Below are 16866 nucleotides of genomic sequence, written 5' to 3' on the forward strand. Positions count from 1 at the left end.
ATCAGATCCCATGTGAACCAGTTGCGAAGACGCACACCGGACGGTGAACATCAACCTACAGCAGAACAGCCTTTGCCTTTGGAAATCTTGCTAGAAGAGTTCAACTGTCCAGGTCAACTTAATCAAGTCGAAAACATCGAAAATCTTCCTATTCTTGTGGACAACCCCGTTCCTGATCCCGGAGCTGGTACGTTTCCTGAAGACGTGATGCAGAATCCAATGGAAGATGCTGTACCTGGACCATCGCAGATAAATCAAACCACAGATCCAGTTCCGTCCAGAAAACGTTCACTACCCTTCCGAGGACCTTCAGGCAGGAAACGTTGGCTCCCTTCTCATTTTGAATATTATGAGCTTTTCTGAGGAGGGAGATGTTAGAGCAGTAACCCTTGAACTGCCAAGCAAGCCATGATTCTTATACTAATAATGACAACTAGAAAATATATTAATTCTTTGTTCAACCTCCAAACTAAGCAGTTGTTCTTACTACACAACAATAACATTGGTTCTTTCTGCTGCTGTCAGTTGTTTCTCGTAGTACTGCTGCCACCTTTCCATCATCTTGTTGAACGTTGATCATGCATAAAACTGCTTGAGGACTTCGGTAGGAACTGTTAGCAGGCGAGACAAATTTGATCTTCATGAGCTGTGATATAGATACAAAACCATACATATATTTTTTTTCATCAAGTAACATGAATTTATTTCCTTACTATCACTTACATTTCTACACAGAAAATAATTGTTATTTGCTTTTTGCGGCATGTTCAAACGCTTCTGAGATAGGGTCAGGGTAGGGGAAACGAATCTATTTACAAAGTATTTGCCGCCATTAGTGTCACACCAACGCATTGCGGGGGTACACACTGTTAGACATATTCATATTTCACTCATCGTCGATCATTATCATCTTCATCATCATCAATCACACATTAGTTGGGTAGCGGTTAAGTTTGTGTCAATCACACAAATCGACTCGCAACACTTTAGGTTGGTGTGGAGAATAAACTAATCACTCCACAAAATAAGCACTTTTGTAGGTTGATCAAATTGCAAGATATGCTAATGACTCAAACTATCTCTCTGTGCTGACTTGGGGTAAGTATTTTTTTTTCATGCTTGTACTGCAGCTGTCTTCTCTTGCTAGATGCGCTTTTGAAACGAAACGCACAAGAAATGCGAAATTTACTGTGTGGCTGAGCATGGGGCGCTATCTACAGTTAGTAGCTCAGGGAACGAAAGCATTGCAACGTTTTAAATATCTGCCAAGAGCAATGCATTTACATGATATATTGGTTATTATTTGGTTTGTCTTCATGAACAATCGCCTCGTTGCGCGTTGCTAAAAAAGATATATATTCTCTAAATTTCCCTCTTATTAGTTACCTAATAATTCAGCGGATTGTACTGAAAAGTTTTATCGTAAGTAAGTTCAATTCAATGTAGGATATTTTCTATTTCTCGTGATGGCGTAAATCAGTTCTAAAAGAAAATCGATTATCATTCTACCGTTTCAATTAATTATAGCTAAGATGGGGGCTGGGTATCAAACGTATGCTACCTTCAAAATATAGAACTTTATACAATTCCTTAAGTTTATATTTAACTACGATTTAAATAGGGTTGTAAGCTTTCTCTAGATACAAGTGTCAAGTTTCCATATTACAGCCATCGCTGCCATAATAAAAGTTTCATTCAACTGAAAAAAACTGCGAACATTAAAAGTGGACCTATAAAAGCATACGTTTTTTTCCCTCCTATAAAATAGCTCTATTCGTAGCGTCCCCTCAACTTACTTGGGGCCCTCTTTGGCCGATATATGGTCGGGCTTTTCGCCACGGGCGAACCGTTCCCACATCTTGTAGAACAGCGCTTCCATTCCCTGGGCGTACTGCTTGCAGTCGAACAGGGGACTCTCGCAGCGGGCCAGCCACACCTTGGCCCGGATCGCCTTCAGGTACTCCTTGTCGGTACCGAGCTTGATGGCGATGTCCTGGTACTCCTGGCGGCTTCGTGCGATCAGCTCCGGACAGCCGAGCGTTGCCAGCTGCGATGCGGCCACCCTGCAATGATAAGGAAAGAGATATTTGTTAATTTTTATTGTTCCCAATAATAATTATTATTGAATATTGTAATATTCTTCAAACCCTTTTGGCATTGTTTCTCAATTGTGACCGGAACTTAAAAATCGAACCTAAACTACACTCAAAAAAATCCAAACGTCAAGGCTACGTAAAAATTCACGTAGATTCCTAAAAATGAACTTTTCTTCAGTTTACCTGACAACGGTAACAATCATCTAGCCGGAGGTAAATATAACATGGGTCCTAAATAATATCTACTGTTCATTACCATAACCCCTACGTGAAAAACACGTACCCATTTTGGTTCATTTTGATAGATCAATTCATTTGTTCTTTATGTGTTGTGTTTGGTTTGCAGAACTGTAGAACTGACAGGTTTTTTTTTTTAAGGCACTCTGTGCTCGTGGCCACTACTGTGTCGGAATCACGTGATCTGTAGCTTCTTTACCGATACAGATCTATTTTTAACTTATCTATATGTACATCAACTTTCACTCTCTCCTACTCTTTTACTCTCGCATTGAGCAGGTAGGAGAGAGCTCTGTTGTTAGTGAGGCTAGCTGCCTGCGAAGAGGGTCAGTTTGTCTCAGTCACCATCTGATACTGACGGAGGATAGATGTGATCCTCAAAGCACGGTCCTCCGTGAGGCGTCTTCTGGTGGCTGGACGGGTTTTTTGTGGAGGGGCTGGGAATCGAACCCATGACCTTCCGCTTATGAAGCGAAAGCGTAACCTCAAGGCTACAGACCCCCCAGTTGACAGGTTGAAAAAAAAAATACAACAAAGCTTATATTGCAGAGCATAAAAATATTTTTTAAGGTAAATTTGGATTAAACACAAACTTTTTCCCTTGAGTGATTCGTATATTTTATATAACAGATATCAGCATATCACCATACAGTGTTTTTGCTTGCCGGAATTGCGATTGTGACTCACGTTCTGCCGACCAAAGTGAAGCCAATGGTCTCTGTGAAATCTATTCTGCGACAAAACGGTGAGAAAATAATATGACCTGGATCAGATTAAAAGTGTTTTCCAACCTAATATTTACATGTTTGTACATGTCAATAAATGTTAATTAAAAATGTATAAAAGTGTTCTGTTCAAGTGTTCAACTGATGAAAACAAAAATATTACAACAGTGAGAAACAAGAATCAAACGTAATTTTATTCAAAAACTATGGTAAAACTCATTGAAAAATCATCGAGAATCCATAGGAACAGTTCGGTGGCAGACGCGCGGGAAGTCAGTAGATGTTACGTGAAACTCCGGTACAATGAGAGAAGTCCATTAGTTCATGTGTCCATTCTGTGTCACCTATGATTCACGTAAGTGCTACGTGAAAAGTGCTTTGGAACAAACTACGTATATTTTCACGTAGCCTTGACGTGTGGATTGTTTTGAGTGTAGTCACACAGCTTGATCTCTAATGTAGAGAATGTCTTTAGGGCGGTTCAAAATTCAAAAGAATTTGAAAATCCAATCTCCCATATCTTTGTTACCACCCTTACGATAAAAACAGTATTCTGTGATATTTTCAGCTTTTTCGGTGTAAATTTAAAGATTGTTCAATGACAATGTAAGTTTATATGGAAATTAATTTGGAGAAATTTTAAAAAATGTTCTGAACACGTTAGTACTGTAATGTATGTACAGACTTATTATTACAAATTCTAAAATCATTCTAATTACCATAATAAAGGAAGTTGGTGAAGAGATAAACAATATTGGGCTAATTTCGATGGAAATTTTTAGAGCAGTTTGTGTGACATAAAGCTAAATAAAATCAAACAATTTCATGAATATCCCTTCTCCCATCCGTCGGATTCAATTACTCCCTTCAGCAACTTCCTTTATTTGAAGAATTAATTTTTACTATGGAATGACAAGTCTGTACTTACATTACAGTAGCCACGTGATTAAAACATTATTCAAAATTTCTTCATAGTACTTTCTATATACACCTACATCGACTTTAGGCTACCTTTAAATCACCACCAAAAAAACTGAACATTTCTCAGAACACTACTTTTACCGTAAAGATGTTTACAAAGATGTGGGAGATTGAATTCTCAACCTTTTTTTTCAATTTTGAACAGTTGTAAGGGTCATATTCATAACTAAAATTTTAATTGCAGGTAAATTGCTAATTATCCCTCATAGAAGAGATAGAGCTACGTATCTCTAGATGCTAAGAAACTCTTCTCTGACAAACTAACATTCCTAACAAAAAAAATGGAAAGTCGATTCCATTCTTAAGAAAGAGATAATTGTCAATTCTAGATGAAACACTTGGTGCCAAAATGTCAAGGACATCAGTATAACTCAAAAGGATCGCCAATTAAATAAAGAATGTTTGATTACAAGATCGATAAGATCATTGGAAAGTTGGAAGTTTTAATCTTCCTTCAGAACTTCTTCAAGAAATCCTCAAGGATTTTAACAGAGATGCATTTAGGAGCTTCTCCGGTGATAGGTCCAGAAATCAAATGGGTGTTTTTGTCAGGAAGTCCTCCAGGGACTTCTCCATAAATTCAATGGTGCATGTTCGACGACAATCCTTAAAATTTGAACCAGGAATTTTCATAAGGACACCTATAGGAATAACTTCAGAAATTCTTCCAGTGATATTTTCAGCGATTCTTCCAAATATTTTGCAAATAATTCCTCAAGCAATTTTTTCAGCAATCATGACATACATTTCTCTAATAAATTCAAAGGATGCTTTAGAAACTAAGGAATATTAGAAATGTAGGTATTTGAAAGACATAGGGGGGCTGGGGGCAAGAAGGACACCTTAAGATATATAGGTTCAAATCATGGTTGATAAGCACAATTTTTGAAAATTATTCCAGTGTAGGGGCAAGCTCAGCTCTTGTTCTAAATGATGTTATCGATAGATTTCAAAAATATAGGAAACACATGATGATTTGAGATTTTTGAAAGTATCCCTTCTTATGAGGTTTTTAAACGAGGCACGGGGCAAGAGTGCCACTCGTATGGGGCAAGAAGACCACCAGAGCAAAATGCCACAAATTTTGTATATTATTATTTCCCCGCCTAAAGGATAAATTGTAGAGTAAGTAAAGATAAAAACTGAGGGATAAAAGTTGATTTATAGTTAAAAAGTAATTTTACGAAATTAATTTAGTTTTCATCTTATTTGACTGTAACAATAATAGTAAACATTTTCAGAAACCATTTTGAATGTCCAAGATGGTTTATTTTGATTTTATTGAGTAGAAACATTGACAGGGTGGCCACCAAATTTCGATTTTGAATTTCCCGCTTTTTTCCCGGTTTTCCCGGTATATTTTACATATTTTTCCCGGTTTTTAATCCATTCCTTCTAAAGGCTTTTATTGACTTTTACTATATCAAAAATCGTTTCTATGAAAAGCACCGCAATATATATATTTTTTTTAATCGGTTTAATTTTTTTAATTGTTTTTCCATAGTAATTTGATTGTTTATAAATAGTTTCACTATTGAAACAATAAGTTCACTATTAGATTAATCTAATCTACATATAATCTTATTCTGAAAACTATGGTATTCGCCTGAATCGATTTGTCCCGCGCTCGTCGAAAATCAATGGAGCTCTGGAGCAATCTATCATGGGCTTTGGTTTATAATCATCTTAAGTGCATCTTAATGCTGAATTTCAGATGATTTGGCCGACAAAAGCCCAGGTGCCTAAGTAATTCCTCAAGATGCTCAAGTACACGCAGCGAACTGGACTATCGAATTTCATACAGGTTACCTTATGAAAGGCGCTTTAGGTATCGTTCTAGCATCATTCCACATCAAGGCGTCGATAGGCGCGTGGTATACGCACGGAGCTATCGATCGCAATGTTCTTGGTTCGATTCCAGATAGCCGCTAAAACATTTTTTGTTTTCAAACTTTGGTTTCATAAGGCAAATTCATGAATTTCAATCCGATTCTTATGGCAAATTTCTATAATAGGTGCTTTTATATTTCGATTGTCCATTTTCCTGAGTGTAGTTCTTTACCGTAATTGAAATAATTTTAATTCTTAAGGCTAAGTAGCTCATCATTCGGTTTGGCAACAATGATGACTTTTCAGCTTGCATTTCAAAGTGATAATATTCAGCCTTGATAATTTATATTGACTTGAAAAAGTATCACTGTACGCGCTGACATGCAGAAAGTATGCTGATACTTTTTCAGGTGTGTCAGTGCAAAACCAACTGATTTTCTTTGATTCTAAATCTTGAGATGAAAAGCAACAACATCAACGACGCGTACAAATTTCAATGACGGCCTACTTCGCCTTAATCCTTTGAATTTCCCAATCAAAAAAGGGTTCTTTAAAGCAAATAAGTTAAATATATGAATGAAACAAGGCCACATATGTAGAAGCACTTACTTACACTGAAACAAGCGTTGAAGTAATAAGAAACATAAACAAGTTTTTAAATTTACTATTTCAAACAAGATTGAGCTGTGATGAACGCTTTTCATTTGCTTTTCGTTTCCTCTCTATTCAACCGCATCGATAGCCGTGCGGCTAGCGTTCGCGCTTGATAATTGCCAGATCCACGGTTCGATTCTGGCCTGCTGCAAGTTTTTAACCATGATATAGTAATTTTTACAGTCGAAATGGTGCCATGGTAAAATTGAAAACATAAATTGTTCGAAATAAATGGGAATTTAGTATGGACAAATAACGCCACATGTATTTAATTTGACCCTCTGATATGGTATTTTCAACCGCAACGCTGTTCTCAGTGTAGGGCTCACTCACAATTTGAAAAACACCGAAAATTATAATTTTTGACATCCACTTACCCTCTCATAATGCTTCTTGTATGGATATTCTACACATTTTAATCGTTATTAAATCGTAAATGAGCTCTTATTCAAAACTTTGTGACATATTATAAGCTTTTATAAACACAGGCTTGTTATCAAGATTAGTTCTGGTATTCAGCAATTACAGAAGAGAACCAATCTGCAATAAGTAATTAAACTTTGATTCAAAACGTCGAGTAAAAAAAGTTAGAGGAGAGTTCAAAAAATATTAGCCCGGACAGTGCAAGAACAAAAATTCAAAGAAATATCTCGAAACATTGCTAAAAATAAGAGTGAAACATTTTTAGGAAATATGGTGTAGTATAGTAGAAAATAAATCAATAATGTTTGAAGATATTTGTTCAAAATTGCGGGTGCCTCATAGCAATATCATTAAACATAACTACTATCTATAACTTATTTTGGATGTTGGTTTGTAGATTACAGCTTGAAAATGCTCGTTCAAAACGATTTTCCCGGTGATCTTCTCAAATTCCCGGGTTTTCCCGTCTTTTTCCCGGTGGATTCAAATTCCCGTCTTTTTCCCGCTTTTCCCGTTTTTCCCGGTTCGGTGGCCACCCTGCATTGATTGAAAGCAATATTAAACAACAAAAATTAAAGTTCATTTGATTTTATATGAGAAAATTGCGGTGTCCCTCTTGCCCCATAAGACATACTGTTATTATATATGTAAAATTTAATGTCAAAAGGATTTTTTCGAAAAAAAAATCCTCACAGTCATATTAAACAATTGAAAATCATCAATACTTTGCGGAAAAATCAATATGTTTTGTATTTATTGGGAGTCAAACCTTGTTTTCCAGTCTTACATTCTTATAATATTTCGCATATTTTGCGTTGGTGAGTTAAAGACATTTTTCTAATTTTTTGTACAAAACATTTTTAACTGTAATATTTACACAACCCTCAATTAGTACTCAATTTATACTTATCCTGAGTTAAACATCAAAAAATTGATTTGAACTACGTGAAATTAGAGGTGGCACTCTTGCCCCGGGTGTCCTTCTTGCCCCATGTCCCCCTATCTGATGAAACTTTTAACGGGGCCCAGGTAGCCATAGCGGTAAACGCGCAACTATTCAGCAAGACCAAGCTGAGGGTTGTGGGTTCGAATCCCACCGGTCGAGGATCTTTTCGGGTTGGAAATTTTCTCGACTTCCCAGGGCATAAAGTATCATCGTACCTGCCACACGATATACACATGCAAAAATGGTCATTGGCATAGTAAGCTCTCAGTTAATAACTGTGGAAGTGCTCATAAGAACACTAAGCTGAGAAGCAGGCTCTGTCCCAGTGGGGACGTAACGCCAGAAAGAAGAAGAAGATCTGATGAAACTTTTGGAGAATTGCCTATAGAACTCCTGCAGAAGAGTACAGGCATAATCCGAGGAAATACAGGAGTAATTGTAATACAACTTTTTGGTGGAACCTTCAGAAATCACTACAAAGATTAGTCAAACAAATCTAGCTGTAGTTGATCTCAATGAAATCAATGGTTAGTTTTACAGCAAATCTTACTGATATTTCTCCATAAATTCAACAAATATGTTTTTCAAATTGAACAAAACACCGCTAGCGCATGACGGCTCACCATAGTACTGTGCATTGCACGATTATTTATCGCGACGGCGATCTTGAAAACGTCTTAAACTGCTTGTAGATCGTCGCAGCTACTTCAAATCGTTATGATACCTTCTGCGCGATTATTCCTGATAGTCCAAGGCATGCTCGCGCAGAACACACCAAAACGGTTTGAAGTAACGGCGACGATCTACAAGCGATTTTTTTATGATCTTTGGCGCGAGATTTTTTCGCGCCACGCCTAATACAGTTGACTTTCCACATCTCGATGTTCTACATCTCGATATCTCTTCCTAGTCGATGATTGCTTCGGTCCCTTCATTCTGCATACGATTTCTCTTTCCATATCTCGATACCCTCCTTATCTCGATATCTCCATATATCGATGTGTTCCTGTTAATTGTTTGTTCCAAATTTTCTCTCCATATGCCGATATAAATCTGAGGTTACTTGACCAGATTTTAGCGATTCAGAACAATTTGGAAAATCGAAATGAAGTTTGTTTGTTTATTATTTGATTCTCAATCTAGTGTTCATTAAATTAATGTTCTTTGTCTCGATCTCTCCCTATATCTCGATGGTCCCTTCGATATCGAAATGTGGAGAGGCGACTGTAGCAAGTCTGAAAAAACTTAAAACTATTAAGAACCAGGGCTACTGGTCTAAAGCCCTGAAAAAGGATGATGGTTGTGAAAGCAATGATCTGGTCATCATGTAAAGAACAAACGGACAATGCTGTCACCCTGGTTGGGTGCAGTGTTGTGAAAAACTCAATTTCTCACAACTCATGCTTGAGATTTTTCATGCGTGAGTAATCAATCATGCAACTCAGCAGTCAAAATATCATGGATGAGTTGGCTCACCTTTTTAACTCATTGTCTCGTATTTCCACAGTTTACTCACACACGGCAATAATTTCTTGTTAGTCTGCTAAAGTTATGTTAATCCTTTCTAACGTAAACAACAACATTCGTGTTTCACGAGTTTTTGCCGGGTTTTGCGACTGAATCATTTTTTACGGGTTGAGTTGATTGAGTTGATTTTGCATCAAAATCTCAAGCGTGAGATTTGTGAAGCAGATCTTTAATGAGTTTGCTCTCACGGGAGAGCGTATTGATTGAGATTTTGAGTGTGAGTCTATCAACACTGGTTGGGTGACCTATCGGAGACTTTCCACAGGGTAGGTGTACGGCTCTCAACTACGAACAAAGCTCGCCTAACTATTATCTCTCACGCGGGCCAAGCCAGGCGGCAAACGCTGATGCCTTACTACACTCAACCAACGGAATGTCTAGCAGCGTTGTGAGACACGCTAACACATTCACTAAACATGAACGGTAGGCGTAGCTCGTTGCAGAACGTAGAGTTGGCTTCATAGTGATTGGAAAGCAGATGAAGCGAATTGTTCGATGGGAATCGGTAAGCGACCGAATCTATGTATTGAGAATTGAGGGCACGTTCTTCAACTACTAAGCCCGATAGCATGGGAGCCTAGATAAGGTCTACGTAGAGTGCCCAAAATAAGGTGTCAAATGCGCAGATCGGAAAAAGAAGGCTTTTTTCGACCCATCATTGGAACGGAATGCCTCCATTCCGTTACTAATGATAATGGCCTGCGGCTTATAACCTTTGCTGCTGCTAGAAGGATGGCAATCAGCATTACCTACTTCGCACGCAAGAATATCCGCAAACACACCTGGCAACACCAGCATGGATGTGTGACCATTGGATGCCTTAATGTCGACTCGGATCATTATCTAGTTATAGCTAAAATTCGGGCTCGGTTGTCCAGTGTCACGAGTTCCAGAACTAACAGAACGCTGCGCTTCAATATCCGTCGCTTGTCGACTGATGGGGTAGCTGCACAGTACCACCAGCAGTTAGACGAGCAGTTGGGCAGAATCAACGTTTCTGGAGATGTCGACAGCCTGTGGGACTCTATCCACGAAATTGTGACAACAACGGCGCGAGAAGTGATTGACATAGGTCAACGACAAAGACAAAACTACTGGTTCGATGAATGACAGACAAAAAAAAATGTCACCAGAAGCCGTCCCAAGTAACATTATTAGCTGAATCACAGTTTATTCAGCTAAAATCTGCTTGAGAGTGATTCGTTCAACTTTTATTCGACCAAATTGTTTGTTGGGGTATGCTTGTGGCCGATACCCGACAGAACAGAGAGCGGTTCAGGGCAGCGAGAGCCGAAGAAAAGCGAATCCACTGCAGAAAGAAAAGGCAGCACGAAGTGTGGTATCTGAAGCTTTAGATAGCATGAACCGGAACGATATGTGGAGATTTTATGCAACGGTCAATGGCACGAGGCACAAAACCGTACCAGTGCCCGCCATGTGCAATGAGCGAGAAGGGAATTTGCTGACCGATAAAACGGCTGTGGCTGCCAGGTGGAAGGAACACTTTGAGCAATTGCTGAACGGTGAAAATGGTAATGTAGCGAGAAACAGGATGAACATTGATGATGACGATCAAGCTGTGGACCTACTGATCATAGGAGAGGTTAAAAAGGCTATCAGCGAGATAAATTCCGGGAGTATAACTTGCAGGCCCACCATTTGTTTATTAATTTCAACGTGGCGTACGACTCAGTGAAAAGAAATTAGCTGTGGCAGATAATGTCTGAACATGGTTTTCCGGCGAAACTAATTAGGCTGATACGTGCTACGCTGGATGGTTCGAAATCAAGTGTTCGGATCGCAGACGAGGTGTGAACCTCGTTCGTGACGTTAGACGGGTTGAAGCAGGGAGACGCACTTTCGAAGTTACTGTTCAACATCGCACTCGAGGGTGCTATTAGGAGATCTGTCGTGCAGAAAAATTACACTATCATGCTCCTTGCCTTTGCGGTCGATATCGATCTTATTGGAATCGATCGCAGCTCAGTGGAAGAGGTCTTCGTGTCTCTGATGAGGGAGACGACGAGGATAGGCATGACCATGAATTTCACCAAAACGAAGTACATGGTTGCATGCATAGATAGAGGTAGGCCTGGTGGTTTCCCGTTTCCCGCGAAGTGGAAAGACGTGTTACGGCTGCGAGAAGGTCCTTTTACGGCCTAGGTACCAGATTAGGTCCCGCAACTTGCAAACGGAAACAAAATTCACCCTGTATAAAACGTTGATTTTTCCGGTGGCTCTGTACGGGCAGGAAGTGGGACGTTGAAAGAGGCAGACTGGAAAGGCTTCGGTGTTTCGAGCGTAAGGCGCTGCGGACAATACTCGGTGGGAAATTCGAAAAAGATATGTGGCCCAGACGCATGAATCACGAGTTGTATCAAGTGTACAAAGATGAGAATATTATCAAGCTTGTTTAATACGGCAGTCTTCTGTGGGCTGGTATTTTAGTGCGAATGTTGGAAGAAAGAATTGCGAAAATAATTTTCAGCAGGGAACCAGGTAGAGGTCGGTGGCTTCGGGGAAGACCACGAATACGCTGGCTGTACGCAGTGGAAGAGGATCTGGCGACCCTAAACGTTCGGGGCAACTGGAGAAGTTTCGCCCAAGACCGACGAAGATGGAGCTCTACAATACGCCCGGCAATGGCGTGACACTACGCTGTAGCCATCAATGTATCAAGGTAGGTACTTTTATATTCCACGGCAGTCAGTGCTAAATATAACACGTTCATGTAATGTGTCCCGGTTCTATAATTTACTTCCGACGTTTCCCAGTCTCCCCGGTATTCGATTCGATTCGCCGCATAACTTGTTCCGTCGGGAGAATCGAACATAAACTTCATTAAGATCTAAAGGAACCCTCAATGAACTCGTACAATATTCCCTGAAAAAACTCCTGGACTCTTTAGAAAGTTTTGAAGGACTTCGAAGATAAATTATATGAATGTGGAAAACATCCTCCATGAATTCCTGAAAATAATCGGACAAAATTCCTGAAGCAATTTTCATGAGTATGATCGGAGGTATCACTGGAATAATTACTGTAGTATTGGCTGGGGCGAATTCTTAAATGTCTTTTGAAAAACATTCCTTATTGAAATTACACGAATTAGAGCCACAGACAATCAGACGTAACACTTAGAACAAATCCCGATCAAAATCATAGTCACGATGACATGTACGCCCAATGCTAAAATCGGTGTGTTTGGCCGATGGACCAACAGATGGCGGTAGTGTGTAAACGTCAAACGCGAACAAAAACGATGCGAGCGCTGCGGGTGGTGGATTGGCCACCTACCATATATTTGAATCGGCCGTTAAAAAGGTGGTCGATGGACATCGGTGAGAGTGTGACGTCTGTTTGTCTGTGTTAGAGCGTTAGAATGCTCAAGGACTTCTTTGAGCAAATTCTGAAGAAATTTCTCTAAACATCATTTGAACCGCCAATGGAATAATTTCCAAGAGACTTGATGGTGGAATCACCAGAAGACATTCTGCACAAATCTCTGGAGTATCTGAAAATATTCCAGAAGAAATCTCTGTAGTTATTACTAGAATAATTCCGGAAGCTTTTTCTTCAGGAATCTGAAAATAAATTCCTGAACATGTAAAGTGGTCGTGTAATAGTCTATGAAGGTTTCTCTGGAACAAAAAAAAATTGCATCAGGAAAAAAAGCGACTTTACAGGCTCACGTTCTAAAAAAATTATTACTTTCAGTCCTGGAGATAAGGTTTGAAAATTGATACTTTTCCCCTCTCTTATAGAAAAATCATCAGGAACTCACCTCGAAGCCAGGGTCTCGGCAGGGAGCGTCACCACCGGCGTACCGGTCCACAGGACGTCCATCGACGTGGTGTGCCCGTTGCACAGCGGCGTATCCAGGCAGACATCGGCCAGCTGCCCACGTCGGACGTGTTCCTCCTTGGCGGCAACGTTCGAGAAGATGATCCGACCGGGCGACAGGCCCAGCTGTTGGGCTGCTGCCTGGATGTTGGTTTCACCGACCGCCGGGAAACGCAACAGCCACAGCACCGAGTTGGGCACGTGCTTCAGGATGTTCACCCAGGAAGCCAACGTGTGCGGGTCGATTTTGTACAGTTGGTTGAAGTTGCAGTAGACGACGGCGTCGTCCGGTAGGCCATACTGCTGCCGAGTGGTCACGACGATGTTCTGGGGGACTTCCTCGCCGGTTGCTGCCTTGTTGTTGGTTTGAGTTGTTGCCAATCCGTTCTGAACCACCACTCCGTTGAGGGAGGTCTGAATCTGTCCGGAGGCGATCATCGTTTCCACCGGGGTTGTGGTTGGAAGTTCTACGACTTTGTGCTGAATCTCAACGGGCTTGTGTGCGAGAATCACTTCGCGTACCGTTTTCACATCGGTGTTTTCCACCAGCGGCGACAGATCAGTCGCATTGATGACTGCGACGTTGTCCACCAGTTGGTTGTTCTGCTGCTTGCCGCTCACGATGAGTCGTTCCTTCAGATGAGGGAACATTTGCCGGTGGTCACCGATGAAGTAGGTGTGTGGCATGTAGGCTAATTTTTCGCTGTACTGATCGGCCAGTTCCATTGGGGACGTTACAGTGTCGGTGATGATGTAGTCCATGAAGCTGGCACCGCTCGTTCCGGGGTACCCTAGCCACATAACTTGAATGGGGGCAGGTCGTAGGGCGAAGATTTCGTTGCGAGCTCCCTTGGTGTAGCCGTTCATGTTGACCAAAATGTGGATTCCATCGGCGTGAATCCGATCTGCTGCTTTGCCGTTGCACGGGATTTGCGATAGCTCAATGAAGTGTTCCGCCTCGCGGGATATCTTGCTTCGGAACGTGGTGCCATCGTCGGGACTGAGAGCGTAGCAGAAAACTTCCACTCGTGACCGATCATGCATACCGGGGATGGACTGCATGAGATGGGAAGTGGGGTGGTTTCCGAAATCACTGCTAACGTAACCGATTCGCAGTCGCTGGCTCATGTCCCGCGAGAATTTGTACAGTGGCTTGTGCAGAATGTGGATCTTTTCCAGGCATAGATTTGCGTGGCGAGCGGCAATAGCCTTGCGGAAATCGTGCGACAGTGGGTACAACATCGAGTGGTGAGGATGCACTGACGGTAGTCGATTCTTTTCCAGCTGGTCCGCTACGATTGCAACCAGTTTCTTCATGCGTGCCTCGTAATCGGTCCAGTCGCAGACAATCTGCAAGCAGTGTGCCAAATTGCAGTATGCATCTGGGAAGTCCGGTTTCAGCTTCAGGGCCGTCCGGTACGACTGGATAGCGTCCGGGATGTTTCCGGAGTCCTTGTGGATGCTGGCCAGATTGCTGTGAGCATCGGCAAAGGCCGGATTGATTTGGATCGCTCGGGTGTAGCATTGAAGCGCTCCAGCTACGTCCTGCATCTCCTTCAGGGTGTTTCCCATATTTGAATAGGCATCGGCAAACGTAGGCTGAATGCGGATAGCTTCCTTGTAGTGCAGGAGGGCTTCATTCAATTTGCCCTGCTGTTGCAGCACCGACGCCAGGTTGGAATGGGCGGCAGCAAATTCTGGGAAAACTTCCAGTGCCTTCAGATAGAGTCGGGTCGCTTCTTCGATGTAGCCCTGTTCGCGTTTGATGTTGGCCAGATTGTTAAGGGAATCGGCATGGTTCGGGCAGAGACGCAGGGCGGTATTGTAGCAATCTTCCGCCTCCTGGACCTGGCCCTTCTCCTTGAGGGCATTCGCCAGGTTGCAGTACGCGTCCGGGAAGTTCGGCTGCAGTTCAATCGCCCGGCGGTAGGTGTCGATGGCCAAATCGATGAGGCCCTGCTCGTAGTAGACGCAGGCCAAATTTCCGTGAACGACCGCATTGTACGGGGACAGGTTCAGCGCCCGGAGGTATGCTGCGACGGCTCTGTAATTGTAGTGAAAGAAAAGGAAGAAAGAGTTTAGTCTCTACTAGTGGGTCAGTGCGAATGGTGTTACATTTTAATGCTTTGAATGTTACTGCCAGTCGTTTGAAATATTTGTCAATGTTCAGTTCCCATGTTCAATGTATAACTTCACAGGAGGAATAATAGAGTATTTATAGGGAGGGTAATAGGGCGGTTCGAAATTAAGAAAAGTTTGAAAATCCAATATCCTATATTTTCTAGCATCGTTACCATAAAAATAGTGTTCTGTTAAATTTTCAGCTTTCTAGAAAAGGTTTTTTTTATCTAAAGGTGGCCCAAAGACGATGTTGGTTTATATGGAAATTACTACCTTTGGAGAAATTTGAAAAATGTTCCAAACACGTTAGTAATGTAATGTAAGTAGAATATTATCACCCCATAGTGAAAACTAATTCTTCTAATCATAATAACAACATTTGCTGAAGAGAGTTTGTTTACTATTATTTAGCTTTATATGTTTCCAGGGCTAACATCTTAAAAAATCCTAGACAAAATTAGCTTAAAAGGGATTTGTTTCTTCAGCAACTTCCTTCATTAAGGCTTGAAGAATGAGTTTCCACTATTGGGTGATAAATTTGTACTTACATTAAAATTTTGAACCGCCCTAGTGAGTAATCGTGACCATTTTTCTAGATCAAGGTTTTTGACAAATAAGGCTCACACCTCAGTTAATGACTATGGAAGTGCTCATGGAAGCTAAGCTGAGAAAAGCAGGTTCTTTCCCAATTACACAAAAAAAAAACTTTTCAATTTGTTTTATTATAGACTTTTAACCAAGATCCAATTTATTTCTTACTCCAGGGAATCCTGGAATCTTTCAGAAATTTAGCCATTGATTCTTCCATGATTTTTTATAGGTTTTCCTTCAAAATGTTAGCATACGAATTCTTTCAGGAAATGTTCCAGAGATTCTTCCAGAGCTTATTTCATAGATTTATGAATAGATTATTTCAAGAAATTTATCCAAGGATTCTCTTAAAAACTCACCAGAAATTATACCAGGGAATTGTATTTCTCTTTTCAAAAAACACAATACCCTTTTGCTGCAGTTGCCTTCAAATGAATTGCTGAGGATATACATAAAAAACCTCTGAAAGAGATTTATAAGGGAACTTTATAAAGAAACACTGGGCTACATTATCGAAAAATCCTGGAGCAATTTCTGTATGAATCAATTAAATATTGGTGGTAAATGTTTGGCAAACTTACAGGAGGATTTTGCGAAATTAACCCTAAGGACTTATTCATGAGAAAATCTTAGTTTTTGAATGAATATCTGGGGAAATGGCTAAAAGAATTGCTGTAATCAACGCTTAAACTTCTGGAGAAAATCTTGAAGAACTACCTGCAGTTTATTTACGATATTATGCAGGTATTTTTCTTACATTTTGAGAATTAAAAAAGACTTTTACAGGTTTTATTTAACACTTCCGTAGTCGCGCTGTTGTATTTTGTACAACAGTGGAGTAAAACCTAATCATGTACAGCATCAACGAAGTGCTTCTGGCGGTGGCAAACCG

General features: G+C 40.7%; 1 protein-coding gene across 5 annotated transcripts in view; it reads right to left on the reverse strand.

Annotated features, from left to right (window-relative positions):
- Nucleotides 1-676: 676 nt before the first annotated feature.
- LOC5576163 (UDP-N-acetylglucosamine--peptide N-acetylglucosaminyltransferase 110 kDa subunit) overlaps nucleotides 677-16866 on the reverse strand; it is a 129018-nt gene continuing 112828 nt past the window's right edge. For all 5 annotated transcript variants that reach the window (XM_021841963.1, XM_021841961.1, XM_021841960.1 and 2 more), the window contains 2 exons: nucleotides 13204-15306; nucleotides 677-2063 (listed from right to left, as the gene is read on the reverse strand). In XM_021841963.1, coding sequence (XP_021697655.1) covers nucleotides 1793-2063; nucleotides 13204-15306 — 2374 coding nt within the window. In that variant the 3' untranslated portion in view covers nucleotides 677-1792. The remainder of the gene's footprint in view (nucleotides 2064-13203; nucleotides 15307-16866) is intronic.

The sequence above is a fragment of the Aedes aegypti genome, chromosome 2, assembly GCF_002204515.2.
Source record: "Aedes aegypti strain LVP_AGWG chromosome 2, AaegL5.0 Primary Assembly, whole genome shotgun sequence".
Taxonomy (NCBI): domain Eukaryota; kingdom Metazoa; phylum Arthropoda; class Insecta; order Diptera; family Culicidae; genus Aedes; species Aedes aegypti.